The sequence below is a fragment of the Girardinichthys multiradiatus genome, chromosome 12 (genome assembly GCF_021462225.1).
Source record: "Girardinichthys multiradiatus isolate DD_20200921_A chromosome 12, DD_fGirMul_XY1, whole genome shotgun sequence".
NCBI lineage: Eukaryota > Metazoa > Chordata > Actinopteri > Cyprinodontiformes > Goodeidae > Girardinichthys > Girardinichthys multiradiatus.
Genome location: NC_061805.1, coordinates 28,219,417 through 28,234,945, shown reverse-complemented (window position 1 = coordinate 28,234,945; position 15,529 = coordinate 28,219,417). Strand labels below are relative to the sequence as shown.

The 15,529-nt window shown below is 41.4% G+C and overlaps 1 protein-coding gene across 3 annotated transcripts; it reads right to left on the bottom strand.

The window, feature by feature from the left end:
• Positions 1–3,039: 3,039 nt before the first annotated feature.
• On the bottom strand, positions 3,040–14,183 carry LOC124878101 (RNA-binding protein MEX3B-like). 3 transcript variants are annotated; one of them, XM_047381896.1, is made up of 6 exons: positions 13,062–14,183; positions 11,094–11,332; positions 10,939–10,984; positions 7,806–8,536; positions 7,444–7,713; positions 3,040–6,061 (listed from the first exon to the last, which is right to left on the bottom strand). In XM_047381896.1, exons 1-6 carry the CDS (start codon positions 13,663–13,665, stop codon positions 5,975–5,977), a joined length of 1,977 nt encoding a protein of 658 aa, XP_047237852.1. In that variant the 5' UTR covers positions 13,666–14,183; the 3' UTR covers positions 3,040–5,974. The 3 variants fall into 3 exon arrangements, with proteins under 3 accessions (XP_047237852.1, XP_047237853.1, XP_047237851.1); XM_047381897.1 differs by having other exon boundaries at positions 3,040–3,586; positions 13,062–14,177; XM_047381895.1 differs by having other exon boundaries at positions 3,040–7,713; positions 13,062–14,182.
• Between the last annotated feature and the right edge of the window lie 1,346 nt (positions 14,184–15,529).

The window sequence follows — 15,529 nt, the reverse complement described above, 5'->3', positions numbered from 1 at the left end:
TGATTTTCAGACTGGTTGACTGAACGCACATTCACTGCAAAATAAAAAATTGGTTATTTCACTGCCCGTCCAAGTCCAGGGGGTTATACAGGTCCTTCTCAAAAAATTTGCATATTGTGATAAAGTTCATTATTTTCTATAATGTAATGATGAAAATTTAACATTCATATATTTTAGATTCATTGCACACTAACTGAAATATTTCAGGTCTTTTATTGTCTTAATATGGATGATTTTGGCATACAGCTCATGAAAACCCAAAATTCCTATCTCACAAAATTAGCATATTTCATCCGACCAATAAAAGAAAAGTGTTTTTAATACAAAAAACGTCAACCTTCAAATAATCATGTACAGTTATGCACTCAATACTTGGTCGGGAATCCTTTTGCAGAAATGACTGCTTCAATGCGGCGTGGCATGGAGGCAATCAGCCTGTGGCACTGCTGAGGTCTTATGGAGGCCCAGGATGCTTCGATAGCGGCCTTTAGCTCATCCAGAGTGTTGGGTCTTGAGTCTCTCAACGTTCTCTTCACAATATCCCACAGATTCTCTATGGGGTTCAGGTCAGGAGAGTTGGCAGGCCAATTGAGCACAGTGATACCATGGTCAGTAAACCATTTACCAGTGGTTTTGGCACTGTGAGCAGGTGCCAGGTCGTGCTGAAAAATGAAATCTTCATCTCCATAAAGCTTTTCAGCAGATGGAAGCATGAAGTGCTCCAAAATCTCCTGATAGCTAGCTGCATTGACCCTGCCCTTGATAAAACACAGTGGACCAACACCAGCAGCTGACACGACACCCTAGACCATCACTGACTGTGGGTACTTGACACTGGACTTCTGGCATTTTGGCATTTCCTTCTCCCCAGTCTTCCTCCAGACTCTGGCACCTTGATTTCCGAATGACATGCAGAATTTGCTTTCATCCGAAAAAAGTACTTTGGACCACTGAGCAACAGTCCAGTGCTGCTTCTCTGTAGCCCAGGTCAGGCGCTTCTGCCACTGTTTCTGGTTCAAAAGTGGCTTGACCTGGGGAATGCGGCACCTGTAACCCATTTCCTGCACACGCCTGTGCACGGTGGCTCTGGATGTTTCTACTCCAGACTCAGTCCACTGCTTCCACAGGTCCCCCAAGGTCTGGAATCGGCCCTTCTCCACAATCTTCCTCAGGGTCCGGTCACCTCTTCTCGTTGTGCAGCGTTTTCTGCCACACGTTTTCCTTCCCACAGACTTCCCACTGAGGTGCCTTGATACAGCACTCTGGGAACAGCCTATTCGTTCAGAAATTTCTTTCTGTGTCTTACCCTCTTGCTTGAGGGTGTCAATAGTGGCCTTCTGGACAGCAGTCAGGTCGGCAGTCTTACCCATGATTGGGGTTTTGAGAAATGAACCAGGCTGGGAGTTTTAAAGGCCTCAGGAATCTTTTGCAGGTGTTTAGAGTTAACTCTTTGATTCAGATGATTAGATTCATAGCTCGTTTAGAGACCCTTTTAATGATATGCTAATTTTGTGAGATAGGAATTTTGGGTTTTCATGAGCTGTATGCCAAAATCATCCGTATTAAGACAATAAAAGACCTGAAATATTTCAGTTAGTGTGCAATGAATCTAAAATATATGAATGTTAAATTTTCATCATGACATTATGGAAAATAATTAACTTTATCACAATATGCTAATTTTTTGAGAAGGACCTGTAGATTTGGAAACAGCTCATCTGAATTTGTCCAGATGTCATAAAAGCAGAAGAATAACTATCCACCTCAAAAAACTGAGGCCAAATTTAGCATCGACTTCTTTCATCCCTCTAGCAACCTACAGATGACACTACTATTCAAGCAGGTTCAGAGTTAGTTTGTATTTATATGCCAATGCTAGAAAAACAATGCAGGAAAACAAATCTAGACATTTGAGCCTGGAAATGTCTGGAACGTTGTTGTGAAAATGTGTAGGAACCTGGGTTTTTGCTTTATATTAGCCACGACCATCAGAATGAACAGAAAGAGAAGCTTAAAATATACCACTGTGTGCAAATAAAACCCTTACATTTCACAATTATAAACACATTTTGTGACACTATGGCAGAATTTTCTGAAAATACAGATTTCAGACGAAAGGTTTTTCTTTCTTTTACTTAGGTCGACACAGTCGGGGGTTGTTTTTCTTTTCGAGCTTCCTATACTTTTCTGGAATCGACCTTTCTTCATTTCTCTTTCAATTTTAGTTGTTTTTAAGTGTAAACACAAAAATTCGCTGTGAATTTAAGGCAGACATTTCTATTAGGTTAGGCTTAAAATGTCGGACCTGCAAAAGAGAGGGAACACAAAAACAGGTACAGATGTTCGGAGATGGCAGGACAGAAATGGATCGATAACAAATCAACACAGTTGGAAGGATGGATAAATGGACATTTGGCTACATAGATGGAGAAATGCATAATGGATGCAAGTTCAGATAAACAAGCATGAATGAGCAGAACTTAGGGAACAGGAAGATGAATGGATAGATAGATGGATGAATGCAGGGACATGATGAAATAATTTAAAAAGTGAGAAGACAGGAAGAATGGATGGATCAATGGACAGATGGATAACAGGCTGATTGATGGACAGACAAATGAACAAATTAATAGATGTCAGTAACTCGTAAAACCAAGAAACCCGTGTAAACCTACCAAATTAAAGCTTGGTTTGATAGAGAAAAAAAAAAAATGGACGACTTTGCATATTTTAATAAAACCAGTGCTCGGCTTGGAGCTCAGATAGAGAATAAAGTCTGTAAAACACTTAGGAAACAGTTTTTAAGAGCGTAGGAACCCTGCAGAGACTCAAACCTGACTGAAGCTCAACATTTCTGCACCTCCATTAAACAGTTTGCCTTAGGTTTACTCCTGGTTTAATCCCAGATAATCCAAACAAATCCGCAGCCTCAACTCGGATCTCCAATCACTTGGGACAGCAGAAACCATAGAAACAGCCCAGTGGTTCAACAATGACTGTTCAAATAAAACGTACAAAAAGAACGACAGAAATCTGGAGTGGCTTAAAATGAAACCATCTTTATTACGTAACTTTAATATCAGAAAAATAAAACTCTTAAAATTCTCTTTACAGCAAATATATAATATCAGTGCTTTGGCCGCAATAACTTAAAAGGCCATTATAAAATATAGTCTGCTTTAAACGCCTGACTTAATTTGAAGAATTTATATGCCTTAAGACTCCTCCTACACATATACATAAAAGTTTAGTAAAATTACCAAATACTTTGAACCGTTGGTACAGCTTTGAACAATATGTATTTAGAGATAGATAATCGAAGATGCATCTTAATAGTATACCGCTCTTATTTTTGGTGGTGTACAGACATGACAGGCAGCTTGAATCCTTGGCCTTTTTACAGTTGCAGTGAAGATCCACAATGGCGGTAAATGATGAAGACATGCTTGTGATGCACATTCCACTTTCAACTAGGTTTAACAGCAGCTATCAATACTATTAATCATCATCAATACTGTAAATTACTAACTAGACTACAAGCAGATAGCACTGAGACTCTCCTCTGGATTTCCAGCTCTTCATCCGCCTAAATCACTCAAAAAAAAAAAAAAAAAAAAAAAGGTAAAAATAGAAAAACTTAAAATATAATTGTAAACATTTTTGATATATATATTTATGTATATACGAAATGTAACAAAATAAAAAAATCTGTATATTTCTCAGTCATTAACAGTAATTTTTATATAGTACACAAAAGAAAAAAAATGTCAAGGGGTTCATGTGGATCATCCGAGGGCCGATCGGGTATTGCATTCCCTCGTACAGAAGAAGATAATTAATAAAAAGATCAATCCTTTGTAGCGCCGACAGAATTAAAATTACTGGGACGGATAGAAGAGAGGAGACATATGCAGATGAGGTGGGATTTCTTTTGTTTTTTTGCACTTTTGGGTCTCGTTTGGTTCCGTTTTCTTAAACGAAAGCTCACCCACCCATGAAGACGAGCAGAGTTGTAAGGTTGAAGCAACACGATGGGTCTGGAATACTGTTCACAGCTGGAATGCCAGAAGGACTGCGGTCCACAAAAAGAAAGCAAGCTACAGGATTGACCTTTATGTAGTGAAACCGTTCCAGCTGCTTCCCCCTTACTTCAAAATGTCTGAACTGATTCCTATAAGAGTCTACAGACACTGGTGTTTAAAGCTAATACTTGAGATGTTTTCCACATGTATGTACCTTTGTGAAAATGATGGACAAATAAGAACTAAAATCCATGCATGGAAGAAACGAGAGAATGTGTTTGTCCTAACTGCCCGATAGTGTGACAACTATGTGCTTAGTAGTGCACAAAATTGTAAGAAAAATGAGCTGACAAAACAGAACATCTTTACGTACGAGAAGCGGGAAATTAGGTGAACTTCAGCTGGAACCGAGCAGAAAACATACTTTTAGTGCCCTGCGAAAGTATTAACACCTCCTTAAAGTTTTCACATTTTGTTGCGTTAAAACCACAACCTATTTTATTGGGATTTTCAGCGAAAGACCAACAGAAGGCCATGCAGAATAAAGAAGGGGAAGGAAACAAATGAATGGTTTTCTGAACATTTAAAAAGGTGAAGTGTTGTGTGGAGTTTATATTCAGCCCCCTTTTTCAAATACCCCTAAATAAAACCCAGTGTAATCAACTGCTTTTAGAAGGCAATTAATTAGCTGCAGGGTCCACATCCGTGCAATTCAATCTCAGTCTAAATACAGCTGCTGTCGGAGAACAGGCAGCATCACGACGACCCGGAAACACGGCAGACAGGTCAGGGGTGAAGTTGTGGAGAAGTCAAAAGCTGGGTTACATTATAAAACAATATGCCAAGCCGTCAACAGCTCACAAATCACAATTTAAGTTCATTATCTAAAATGTAAAGACTACTGCAAACATACAGGCTGACTGAGGAGAGAATTTTTCAAGGAAGCAGCCAAATGGTAACTTTGGAGAAGATACAGAGATGCAAAGAATCTGTCAACAGGAAAACCAATTATTGCACACACCACGAATCTGACCTTTAAGGACCAACCATAAGAACCGAGCCCCCTCCGCAGTTTGCTACAGACCATAAGCAGGACACAGAAAGCAGGTGGACCAAGGTGATCTGGTCAAACAAAATTAAAGTTTTTGGCCCACATGCAAAACACCTTCAACACACCATACCCACCATGAAACATGGTGGTGGCAGCATCATGGGTGGGGATGCTTTTCTTCAAAGGGGACAGAGAAGCTGGTCGGAAATATATGGAGCAAAAAAAAAAAAAAAAAAAAACGGGAAAACCTGAACGAAAAACTGGGCAGTGACACTAAACATAGAGCTGGAGCTACAGTGGAATGGTTTAGATCATATTAACCTTATGTGTTAGAATGGCCCAGTCATAAATCCAACTGAGAAACTGTAGTAATAAATGATTATTAACCCAGCTTGAGCTATTTTTCAAAGGAAGAGCACAAATCCTACTCTGCAGATGTGTGAAGACTTGCAGCTGCTGAAAAGTGGATTTGAGGGCTGAATACAAATACGACAGTGTAACATCCTCACAATTATGTGCTACTTGCCTGTGGTCGATCACCAAAAATCCCAATAATCGGAACTGAAAATATGTGGATCTTATAGTATTAAATGTAAAGGTTTCTGGGGCAGGAATGCTTTTGCATGGCAACTGTTTTTAGGATCGGCGCTTATACTGTTTTTGTAGAGTTTTATCTACCTACTTCCTCCTAGACTGGTTCAAATACTGAGATGATTTTTGCATAGGCCGGGCAAAAAAAAAAAAAGCAATGGATGGCCTTCATCTCCGTTTCACATCTCAGTGGAATTAACCGGACAGCCGTGGGATGGAGCGGTCCAAGTAGATCAACATTCAAGTTAAAGAGACGATTCTCGAGATGGCTTTAAAAAACAAGTACAACAAAAGCAGCCAGTTTTGTACTTCATTGGGATTTGTTCAAGATCACAGCTGGAAACATCTGCCAGTTTTGCTCCCAAGTGATATATCCATCAAGAATGACGAGCCTCGCCTACATGAAAAAAAAAAAAAAGTTAATACGATACCAGGGAGGAGGAATGTTACAAAAGACGTGCCTACCCTTCAAGGTAAAAACCAGGAAGTGGTTTCCTCATACGACGATGTAAACAAACAATGACAAGAGGACAGAAAAAGTATAAATTAGTCGACTCAACCTTTGTTTTATTGAGATGTAGTTATGAAACCAAAAACAAATACGTTACTACTTCCGCCTGTCACCTTGTGTTCTTTCGACCCAGAGATTAGGATTATTTTTTTGTAGGTAGTGTTGTGATGGTAATTAGAGCCCCCCCCCCAAAAAAAAGGCCACATGTCCATTTGAAAAGAGAGCGACACCATGTCAGCTAAAACCACTCATATCCTTCCTTGACAGTTGGGAATTAGGCACGAGTTTACCGTAAACTGGTAAAAGTATAATCGGAAAGCAACGCGGCGATGCTGAAGACGCGGAACATCCAAGTGGTCTAAGAAAACAAAAATAAAAGATTGCTTATGGAGTGTGAAAACTTTCCAGTTATTCTTTGACCCACTTGGTTTTAAAAACCCTCCTTGGGAGTGTCTTCATACTTATGCTAAAATCTGATTTATAATTTGGAACGATGAAAGCCGTATACCCTTTTAAAGGAGCGGGAGAATTTGCCTCCCTTCCTGCTGCACTCACACTTTGTATTATACTGGTAGTTGATATGAAGTCGTAAGTAAACATGCTCGATTCTTGTTCTTTCGGAGTTTCTTGTGGGATAAAACGTCTGAGATGTTAAAAATGAAAAAATAAAGTGTTGACCCTAAAGCCAAAAATCTTTCTAATATACTTTGATGTAAAAAAATAAAATTATAGGAAGGAGGAAATGTATTTTTTTTCTTCAAGATAAGCAAAAACTAAATTTAAGATGAGAGAAATAATAATAATTAAAAAAAAGTCCCAACCCTCCCAATGCTACATAGAGAGCTTCCAACCCTCCTGTTATTCAATCAAGAAGACTTCACACTAGCAGGCACAAGAACGGGCTCAGCACCCTAACCCATACCCTAAATAAACCCCATTTCTATCCCACTTCACCTACTCTCTGCACCTTTGTCAAATTAACACCAGCCTGGAAAAAGCTGGGGCGAGGAAATACCTAGGCGCTGATTCAGGGTCTCTTTTTGTAAGTCCCACACATTCTCTATGAGCCAGGAATGTCAGGAGAGGCTGTCCCCTGAATCAACCGTCAAGGAAAAATGGATTAAAAATAATCACATATTGCGCAGCTGAATGGCCTGCGTAGCTGGGGACAGGCACACAGGGCACACGGCCTCTGGGCCCCGGCAGATTTGTGTGGCACAATCGAGACAGAACAGGTTATGGCCGCAAGGAACCAATGCAGCGATCACCTGGTTATCCATACACTGGATGCATATCTCCTGCCCCCTCCCGGACAAACCAAGCGCCGGGCGATAAGAGAAGGAGGATTCGGGAGGTGAGGAGGAGGTGGTGCTTTCACTAGAGGAGGAGAAGGCCGAGCTGTAAGAGGGGATCCTGTGGACGTCGAGGGTGCCGGCTGACCCGAAAGGCCTTTGGTGAACACGCTGGGCCTGAGGGTGCTCCAAGGCTTCGGTCCCGGAAAAAGTTGGAGAGAGACGGGGGGTGCCGGGTTGGCTGGTCTGCAGAAATTAATAGCAGCAGTCTGTAAACAACCACAGCTAAAAATCTAATTCGGTTTGAAGTCTTGTCCGACGTCTGCAGAAGCACTTACCTGGGACTGCAGCGAATCAATGGCCTGAAGTGACTGCTGGTCCACAAAGGGACTCCAGATGTGCTGTGGTGCAGTGGACTGCGAGGTATGGGCAGTGGAAATGGTTAACGGCTCAATTCCTGAGGAGGACAATTCGCCTCCCAGGCTGAAGAGCTCTTCAGACCCCACACCAAGAAGGCTATCGCCAAACCAGAAACTTGTGCTGCTGCTTGTACTGTTGTTATTGTTGTTAGCGTTGGCATTGAAGGGGAAGGTAGGGCTGAAATCGGCCATCCGATTCCCGTTCCCACCGCCGTAGAAAGAATCGGCCGAGCTGGAGCCGCTGCCCAGAGAGCTGGAGCTGTCGTTGCGGTAGGTGGAAGACATCCTGACAGCGCTGCTGATATTGCTATTGACCCGCTGAGTACCACTGATGCTGACTGGCAACAAGCTTCCACCCCCTGGCGATGATGCACCTGCATGGAGCCATCCGGCCTCCCCCAGACCAATGGGGTGCGCAGAGGTTTCAAAGCTGACGTCTGTCCCGTTGAACTGGAAATCACTGTTGTCCACGCCCGGAGCCTCGACCCCCCCGCAGCTGCCGGTTCGAAGGGCAATGTGTGCCTCTATCTCCTCCCTCGCCCGGTCGACGTTCTCTGGCATCCCCGTGACCTCAAACACCGGCTCTTTGTCCCGACTTGGAGTTACGATGTAGGTATGGGTCTGCTGCTGAATGCGTTTGATGGTTGCTCCTGGAGGACAATAGAGGACAGATTAGAAAAAGCCACTCTTTACGTGCTTGATGGTATAGACTTGATTCCATGAAGTCTCCCACAACTCAAAAAACAATGGAAAACTCAGCCAAATTTTGGATTTTTTGGGTTTAGAAAATGTCTTTGATCAGAACCTAAAAATATTATATTTTGAAGGACCTTAGATGCAAATTTCTGTAAAAGTCGTGCATTTCTGTCTAAATTAGAACCATCTACATCTCACTGCTTCTTTACTCAATCTCTTACCCGTCTATTTATTAGGTACACCTTGCTGCAGCCAGGTTGGACCTCCTTTAGCCTTAAAAATCTGCCTTGGCTCTAAATTCGTATTTTTCCTTAATTCTTCGTGGTATTGATTCAAAAAGGCCTCTGAAACATTCCTGAAAGATTTTGGTTCAAACTGACACGACAGCACCTCACACTTTGTGCATATTAGCCAGCTGAACATCCATGATGTGAATCTCCTGTTTCAACACATTCCACAGGTTTTCTGCTACAGTGAAATGTGGTGACTGTGGGGGCCACTGGAATGCAGTTAACTCAGATGATCAGAGATTTGTCACATGGTGCATAATCCTGCTAGAAGTAGCCATCATAAGACGGTTACACTGTGGTCATAAAGGGGTGGACATAGTCAGCAACAACCCTCAGGTAGCCTGTGTTGTTTAAACAATGCTAAGCTGGTATTCAGGGGCCCAATCAAGCCAGGAAAATATCCCCCACATTATCATACTACCACCAGCGGCGGGAACCGCTGGTCAAGGCAGGGTGGATCCAAGCTTTCATGTTTAGACCAAATTCTGACCCTACCATCACAATATAGGAGCTGAAATATGGTCTTATTGGGCCAGGAAAATTATTCCAATCTATTATTGTGCAATTCTGGTGAGACTGTGTAAACCGTAGCTTCAGTTTCCTGCCCTTAGCCAACGGGTTTGGCAACCGGTGTGGTCATCTGCTGCTGTAGCCCATCTGCTCCAAGGTTCAATGTGCTGTGAAGGCACTACACATACTTCAGTTGTAACGAGCGGTTATTTGAGTGCGTGTTCCCTTTCTATCATCTCAAACCAGTGTGCTCATTTCCTTCTGACCTCTGACACCAACAGGGCATTTTCATCCTGCTGCTCACTGGATATTTTATCTTTTCCTGACCATTCTCTGTAAACCCCAGAGATGCTCGACAATCTAAGCAAATCAGCAGTTTCTACAATACTGAGACCAACCCGTGGGGCACCAACAACAACACTGTTTCTTCTGTTTGAACTTCAGAGTAACTGCCATGTGACTGAATGGTTTGCCATTTATATTAACAAGCAATTAAAAAGACGTGTAACTGTGTGGCTGGTGAGTGTATGTTTAACCCAAGTTATTCATTTTTCAAGCTGGGGGATAGACGTTTGGTTTATCCGTTTGCCACTGAATGTACCATTAACAAAAATCTACATTAAACAAAAGGCAAAATAAAAATGTTTTAAAACTAAAAGGTAAAACAATTCCTTTCTCCCAGAATTACCAAAACTGCACAAACTGCCCAGAAGAACTAGAAGTGTAAAGTACTAATGATGTAGAGACGTCTGTGTGAAAAACAGAGCTGTCAAACTGCAGCTGGAGAAGCTGACAAAACCACAAGCAAAGTAACACAAAAACTCTGCACAAAGCCTGATGCATTCAGTAATTACAATCCTTCAAATGGAGGCGACGATTACAACAAACCCCGACTTTAAAGAAACCCAGATGTGCAATAATTACAGCTTTTAACTGTAGGCTGCTCTGATGACTCACCTGGCTAAAGCGCCATACACTAAAACCCTGTCTGGGGAAAGAAACCTTTTAAATGGCAACAAAAATAAGAGAGTATGAACAGATGTCTTGAAATAGAGTCAGAACCTTGTCTGTCATTCATCAAGTCACCAATATCCATAAAAAAAGCTACATTTTGACTTCTTACTCCCATCATCTCACAAGTTTGGTTTACTGAGAATTGTTAAATTGATTTTACTGATCAACCCCAGAGTCTAAGAGCACAGTGAAACTAAAGATCTTTAAAAGGTAGGATAGCTATGGGCATGGGAACAGGTGGCTGTTTTTGTTAATACCTGGAAACCTCAGAATAAAAAAAGAATATCATAATACTGCTCATCTTATGCTGTTTCATACCACATATAAAAATGGTCTTTTTCAGGAAAAAAAGGGAAGTGAGACAAGCGGTCATAAAAAAAAAAAAATCTAAAGTGCTTGTTCTTCAAGACTCCAGCGAAAAAAGAAAAAAAAAGTATCAAAATGGATGCAGTTGGTTGTACTTTTATTTCTTTTTACAACATGATCTCAAGTAAATGGAGCACACCAGCATTCATGGGAGCAGCTATAAACTAAAGGCTCACCTTTGGGACCCACAACCAGTCCAACGACACGATATGGAACCCGCACCTGATGGGACAAAATAAATACAAATATATTATCACCTCTTTAATGTAACCAAGTTTTACAAAAGATCGTGGTGGAGAACAACTCCACCAAAAGGCACGCGGATGCTGACCTGAATGGTTGTCTGCCCAGGTAGAGCCGGGGTCCCTAAACCAGTCACAGCAGCCAAAGGGCCCGTCTTATTCCGGGAGGCTCTGATCAGGGAGAAGTGCTCGGCCGCAGACAGAATCTCCCTCTTAGCCATGGCCACATCTTCTTTGCGTCCCGTCACGACGAAGACGGGCTGCTCTCCCCTCACTGGTGTCTTTATGTAGGTGTTCGTCTTGGCTCGAAGTGCCTTGATCTTACAGCCTGGAGGACCATCATAAGAGCAAAAGGAGACAAAGTGAAGAAACACCTGATTCAGTCTGAAAACTTACTACAATAGTGATGCAAAGTTGTAAAATTACTTTATTCTCCCATAGACAGTTGTATTCATACAATTCTCTGCAAAAAAATAATAACGCAATGTGAAGACCTGTAAAATACTGAAATTAAATCCCATACTTTTCCAGGCTGCATAGTTTTAGCCACAGATAAAGTATTTTAATAGTAAATTGTATCAGGCTAAACTCTAGCAGTACCCAGTCCCATTCCCAGCCATTAATTTCACTTCCAAGTAGCTGAGCTTATGAGTTCAATATTCCTTTTAGCAGTGGTTGAGAGTCCAACATTGTTACCAGAGCCATTTCCTGTTGTTGTCAACACCATGCATGCACCCTCCCCCACCTGATCTAAAACGCTACATAACAACACTCACCCAACCAGTTCGATCTATATCAAGCTTATGTTAATTGCTGCATAAAGGAGGAGGCAATTGTTATATCAAAACTGATCATTTTAGGCTGACATTGTAAGACCCAAATCCTCTAGAAGGAGCAAGCTAAAGCTACTACAGCTGATGTGGCATAGCAATGGTGACCAGCTCCGTTTTCTTTTCTGCTCCGAGACAAAGCAAAGCCGGGTTGAAGCACGACAAGATTCAGCTGGGAATGTTTTTATTGTCCCCAAAGCCAACAAAACCCCTCATATTAATAATGAATTCAAAAAGGCGAAATGCTGGAGCAAACTGGTGAACGGAAAAAGTTAATATGTAAACTTTTTTAAGGATGTTGGGTCAGGGTGGTGTTGACCCAGTTAACGGGAAGAGCTAAGCTAGCTCAAGCTAACATCGACCGCTGTAGTCGAACAACACTGAAGTTGGCGTGTGATTTGAAGCTTCCGACTTGGCCCTTGACTAAAGGGGCCAATCCGCTAAATTCAACGAATCAGAACCACCTTTAATCCGCTCTAGTTCAAAACTCGGAAACATAACATTTCATATTAAAACAGAGACTGCAAAATCCTTTATGTTCTGTAGACAAAGAGTCAATTTCAACATTTTTCATGCTTCTTTGTGACATAAAACAGGTCCAACAAAAACCCCACATTACATAGTAAGGTTATAGCTAGACTAAATTATTTTAAACTAATAATAAGGTATATACAGTTTGTAAATTTCCATGTCCTAAACTCAGTCTTAAAGTCACCCTATGAGTTCTTATAAACTGGAGAAAGGCTTGACAAATAGGTAAAATGATATTAAAAATAATTCTGTCCATGTTTTACTAATCTAGATAGTTTACATTTCAAGCTGGAATTCTTAAAGCAGGCAAAAGAGCCTTAAAATGGCCATATTGTGAGTTTTTTTAGACATTAAAAATACTAAATCCCGCCCCAAAGAATATTTAAATAATTTAGTAACCTGTACTTCAAATGTGACTATCTTATAGATTTGAACTATAGATCAAACCCGATCTAGAGTCGTTAAATGCAGTTATTTAAGCCCTTTATTAAAGCGGAGTGTCATATGCTCCAAATCGGATACTAACTTCAGCGTCGATGTAGCGAAAAGTGCTGAACAATACAGCGGTCAACAACTCATTTTAACCCGGTCCATGTTGCTTATTACCAAAATAATTCTCCTTTCTGGCATCATTTTGAATAAACATACTTATGAGCTCAATGTTAAACAGACCAAACACCCCGGGAAAACCCTTACCCTGCCTGCCAACAATCTCGGCGACATGCTCGGAGCTAGGCACTGCCACACACTCGGTCGTGTTGACGCTCTTTCTCCGGGTCAGGAGCGAATGTTCGGCCTCGTACCCCGAGTCCCCGTACACACCGTGTGGGAGCATCACCATGCTCCCGGCCGGGGGTAGAGAGCTGCTGCCGCCGCTATCATCCCGCTCGTCTCCGTTGTACAACAATACCGTCTCGACATGCGGCGGTTCCATCACGGTACCGCTCTGCCCCGATGGGAGGTGCTGATGGCGATGGGCCTTTGCCAGCAACGAGCCAGAAGAACTGGCCGCTATCCCTTCGAGCTCTTCGTCCTCTGCCGTTTTGTTCGCTTCATCCCCCGAGGGCGGCCGATACAGCGGAAGAGGCTTCAAGTCAAGGACCGTACCGAGGATGCTGAAATGGGTTACTGCTGGGAGCTGATGATGAAAAGAAACACTCTCGTCTGACTGTTCAGGAGTCTGGCTCTGGCTGCCTTGGTGCTCGTCGAGGCCCATACCGGCGAAAGCGTGCACCAGCGGCGGTGGGACCTCGGACTCTCCCTCATCGGCCTCCAACAAAGACGTGCTACTTGGCATCATGCAAAACCTTCTTAATATTGCCTTTAAATTGAAAATGATACGAGATACTGTTTTTAGTTAAGAAAAAAATAATAAAATAAAAAAGCGACCAGCGCCTGTTACTTGAAATGTGGGGCTTTTGTTTTGTCTTTTTAGCTCTCCAAGCAGCCCTCCCTTCGCTGTAATCTCGTACTAGATATCGCGAGATTTCGTTTTAGGGTCAACTGCCAGTGCAGGGGTGGTGTGTTATGATTGTTATATCACTTTATATTTCACATTAAGCCTACGTTATTGTACTACTTATGTAATTCAACCATCTACTGCACCGCTACCATCCTGAATTAAATGTAAATTTCCCTTTTTCTGTTTCATAAATTGCATACAGTATAAATCTGTTTTTAAAAACCTTCAAACCCCTTGACATCTTCAATTTTTTTTTCAATACAATCTCAACCCATATTCAACCTATTTTATGTGATACACCAACACAAAGTAGCACATTGTTGTAAAGTGGAAATATTTTTTTATTTGATTTATTCATACAAAATGGTCTATAGAAATTATTATTAAACAGGGTGGTCAGAATATTTCATGTTTTCTCCTCCTCTATTTCTGGGCAGATTTGACTCTTTTGAATATTTGGCTCTCCTAGTAAAGAGCCCGGTCCGAACCATGTTCTTGAATATTTATAGGCCTCCTAAGTCCAAAACAAACTTTTTCAGTGCTTTTAATGAGCTTTTATCTGTGATATCGGTTGATTATGACTGTTTAATTATTGTGGGAGACTTCAACATTCACATGGACAATCCTGAAGACAGAAGTGCAATAGATCTATGTGACACTCTTAGAAATGTTGGTTTGACTCAACATGCTAAACAACAAACGCACAAACAGGGACATATTTTGGACTTGATCATCACTAAGGGTCTAAACATTTCCAAGGTATCTGTAACTGATGTTGCTCTATCTGACCACTTTTCTGTTATTTTTGAAAGCATCATCTGCAATGACTCAGTTTGCCAAAGAGACATGATAAGAAAACGCATCTTTAAGGACAGTGCTGCTGAAACCTTTAACCAGATTTACTCTTCTACCTCCACTTTGCCCTGTAACACTGTAGATGTGCTGGTAGATAACTTTCATTATAAAATCTCGGACATCATTGATTCAATTTCTCCAATTAAAGTGAAAATCGTTTCTTGGAAGAAAATCTCTCCGTGGAGAAGTGCTCCACCAGTCAGAAGTGGAAAAAAAGTGTCAAAAAGCTGAACGCAGGTGGCAAAAGACTGGACTCCGGGTTCACTATAACATCAATAAAGAGAGACTATACAGATATAACCTACAACTGAAAAATGCAAGGGAATCCTTTTTTTCTGAGATCATCAGCAAAAACATTAACAATGCTCGTACATTATTTGCCACAGTTGACAGGCTAACAAACCCTCCTGTAACTGTGGCATCTGAACTCCTCTCTACCAGGGCCTGCAATGAATTTGCTAAATTCTTCACTGAAAAAACCCAAAAGATCAGAGGGGCAGTCAGCACATCCACATCAACTCCAGTACCAATGTTGTCTCCAACTAGAACTGATTTTGACAAATTTCCCAATTTCACCAAATAAACTACAAAAACTTAGAAGAAATCATACAGCAACTAAGCTCTTCTTCCTGCTGTCTCGATATTTTACCCACAGCTTTCCTTAAGAAAGCTTTGCCTGTAATAACATCTGATTTAACACAAATACTAAACACGTCCCTTTTGTCAGGTGTTTTCCCCCAGGCCCTGAAAACAGCAATTATCAAACCTCTATTGAAAAAGAGCAACTTGGACAAGCTGCTACTACAGAACTACAGGCCAAAATTTTCTTCAGCTGAATCAAAACAAA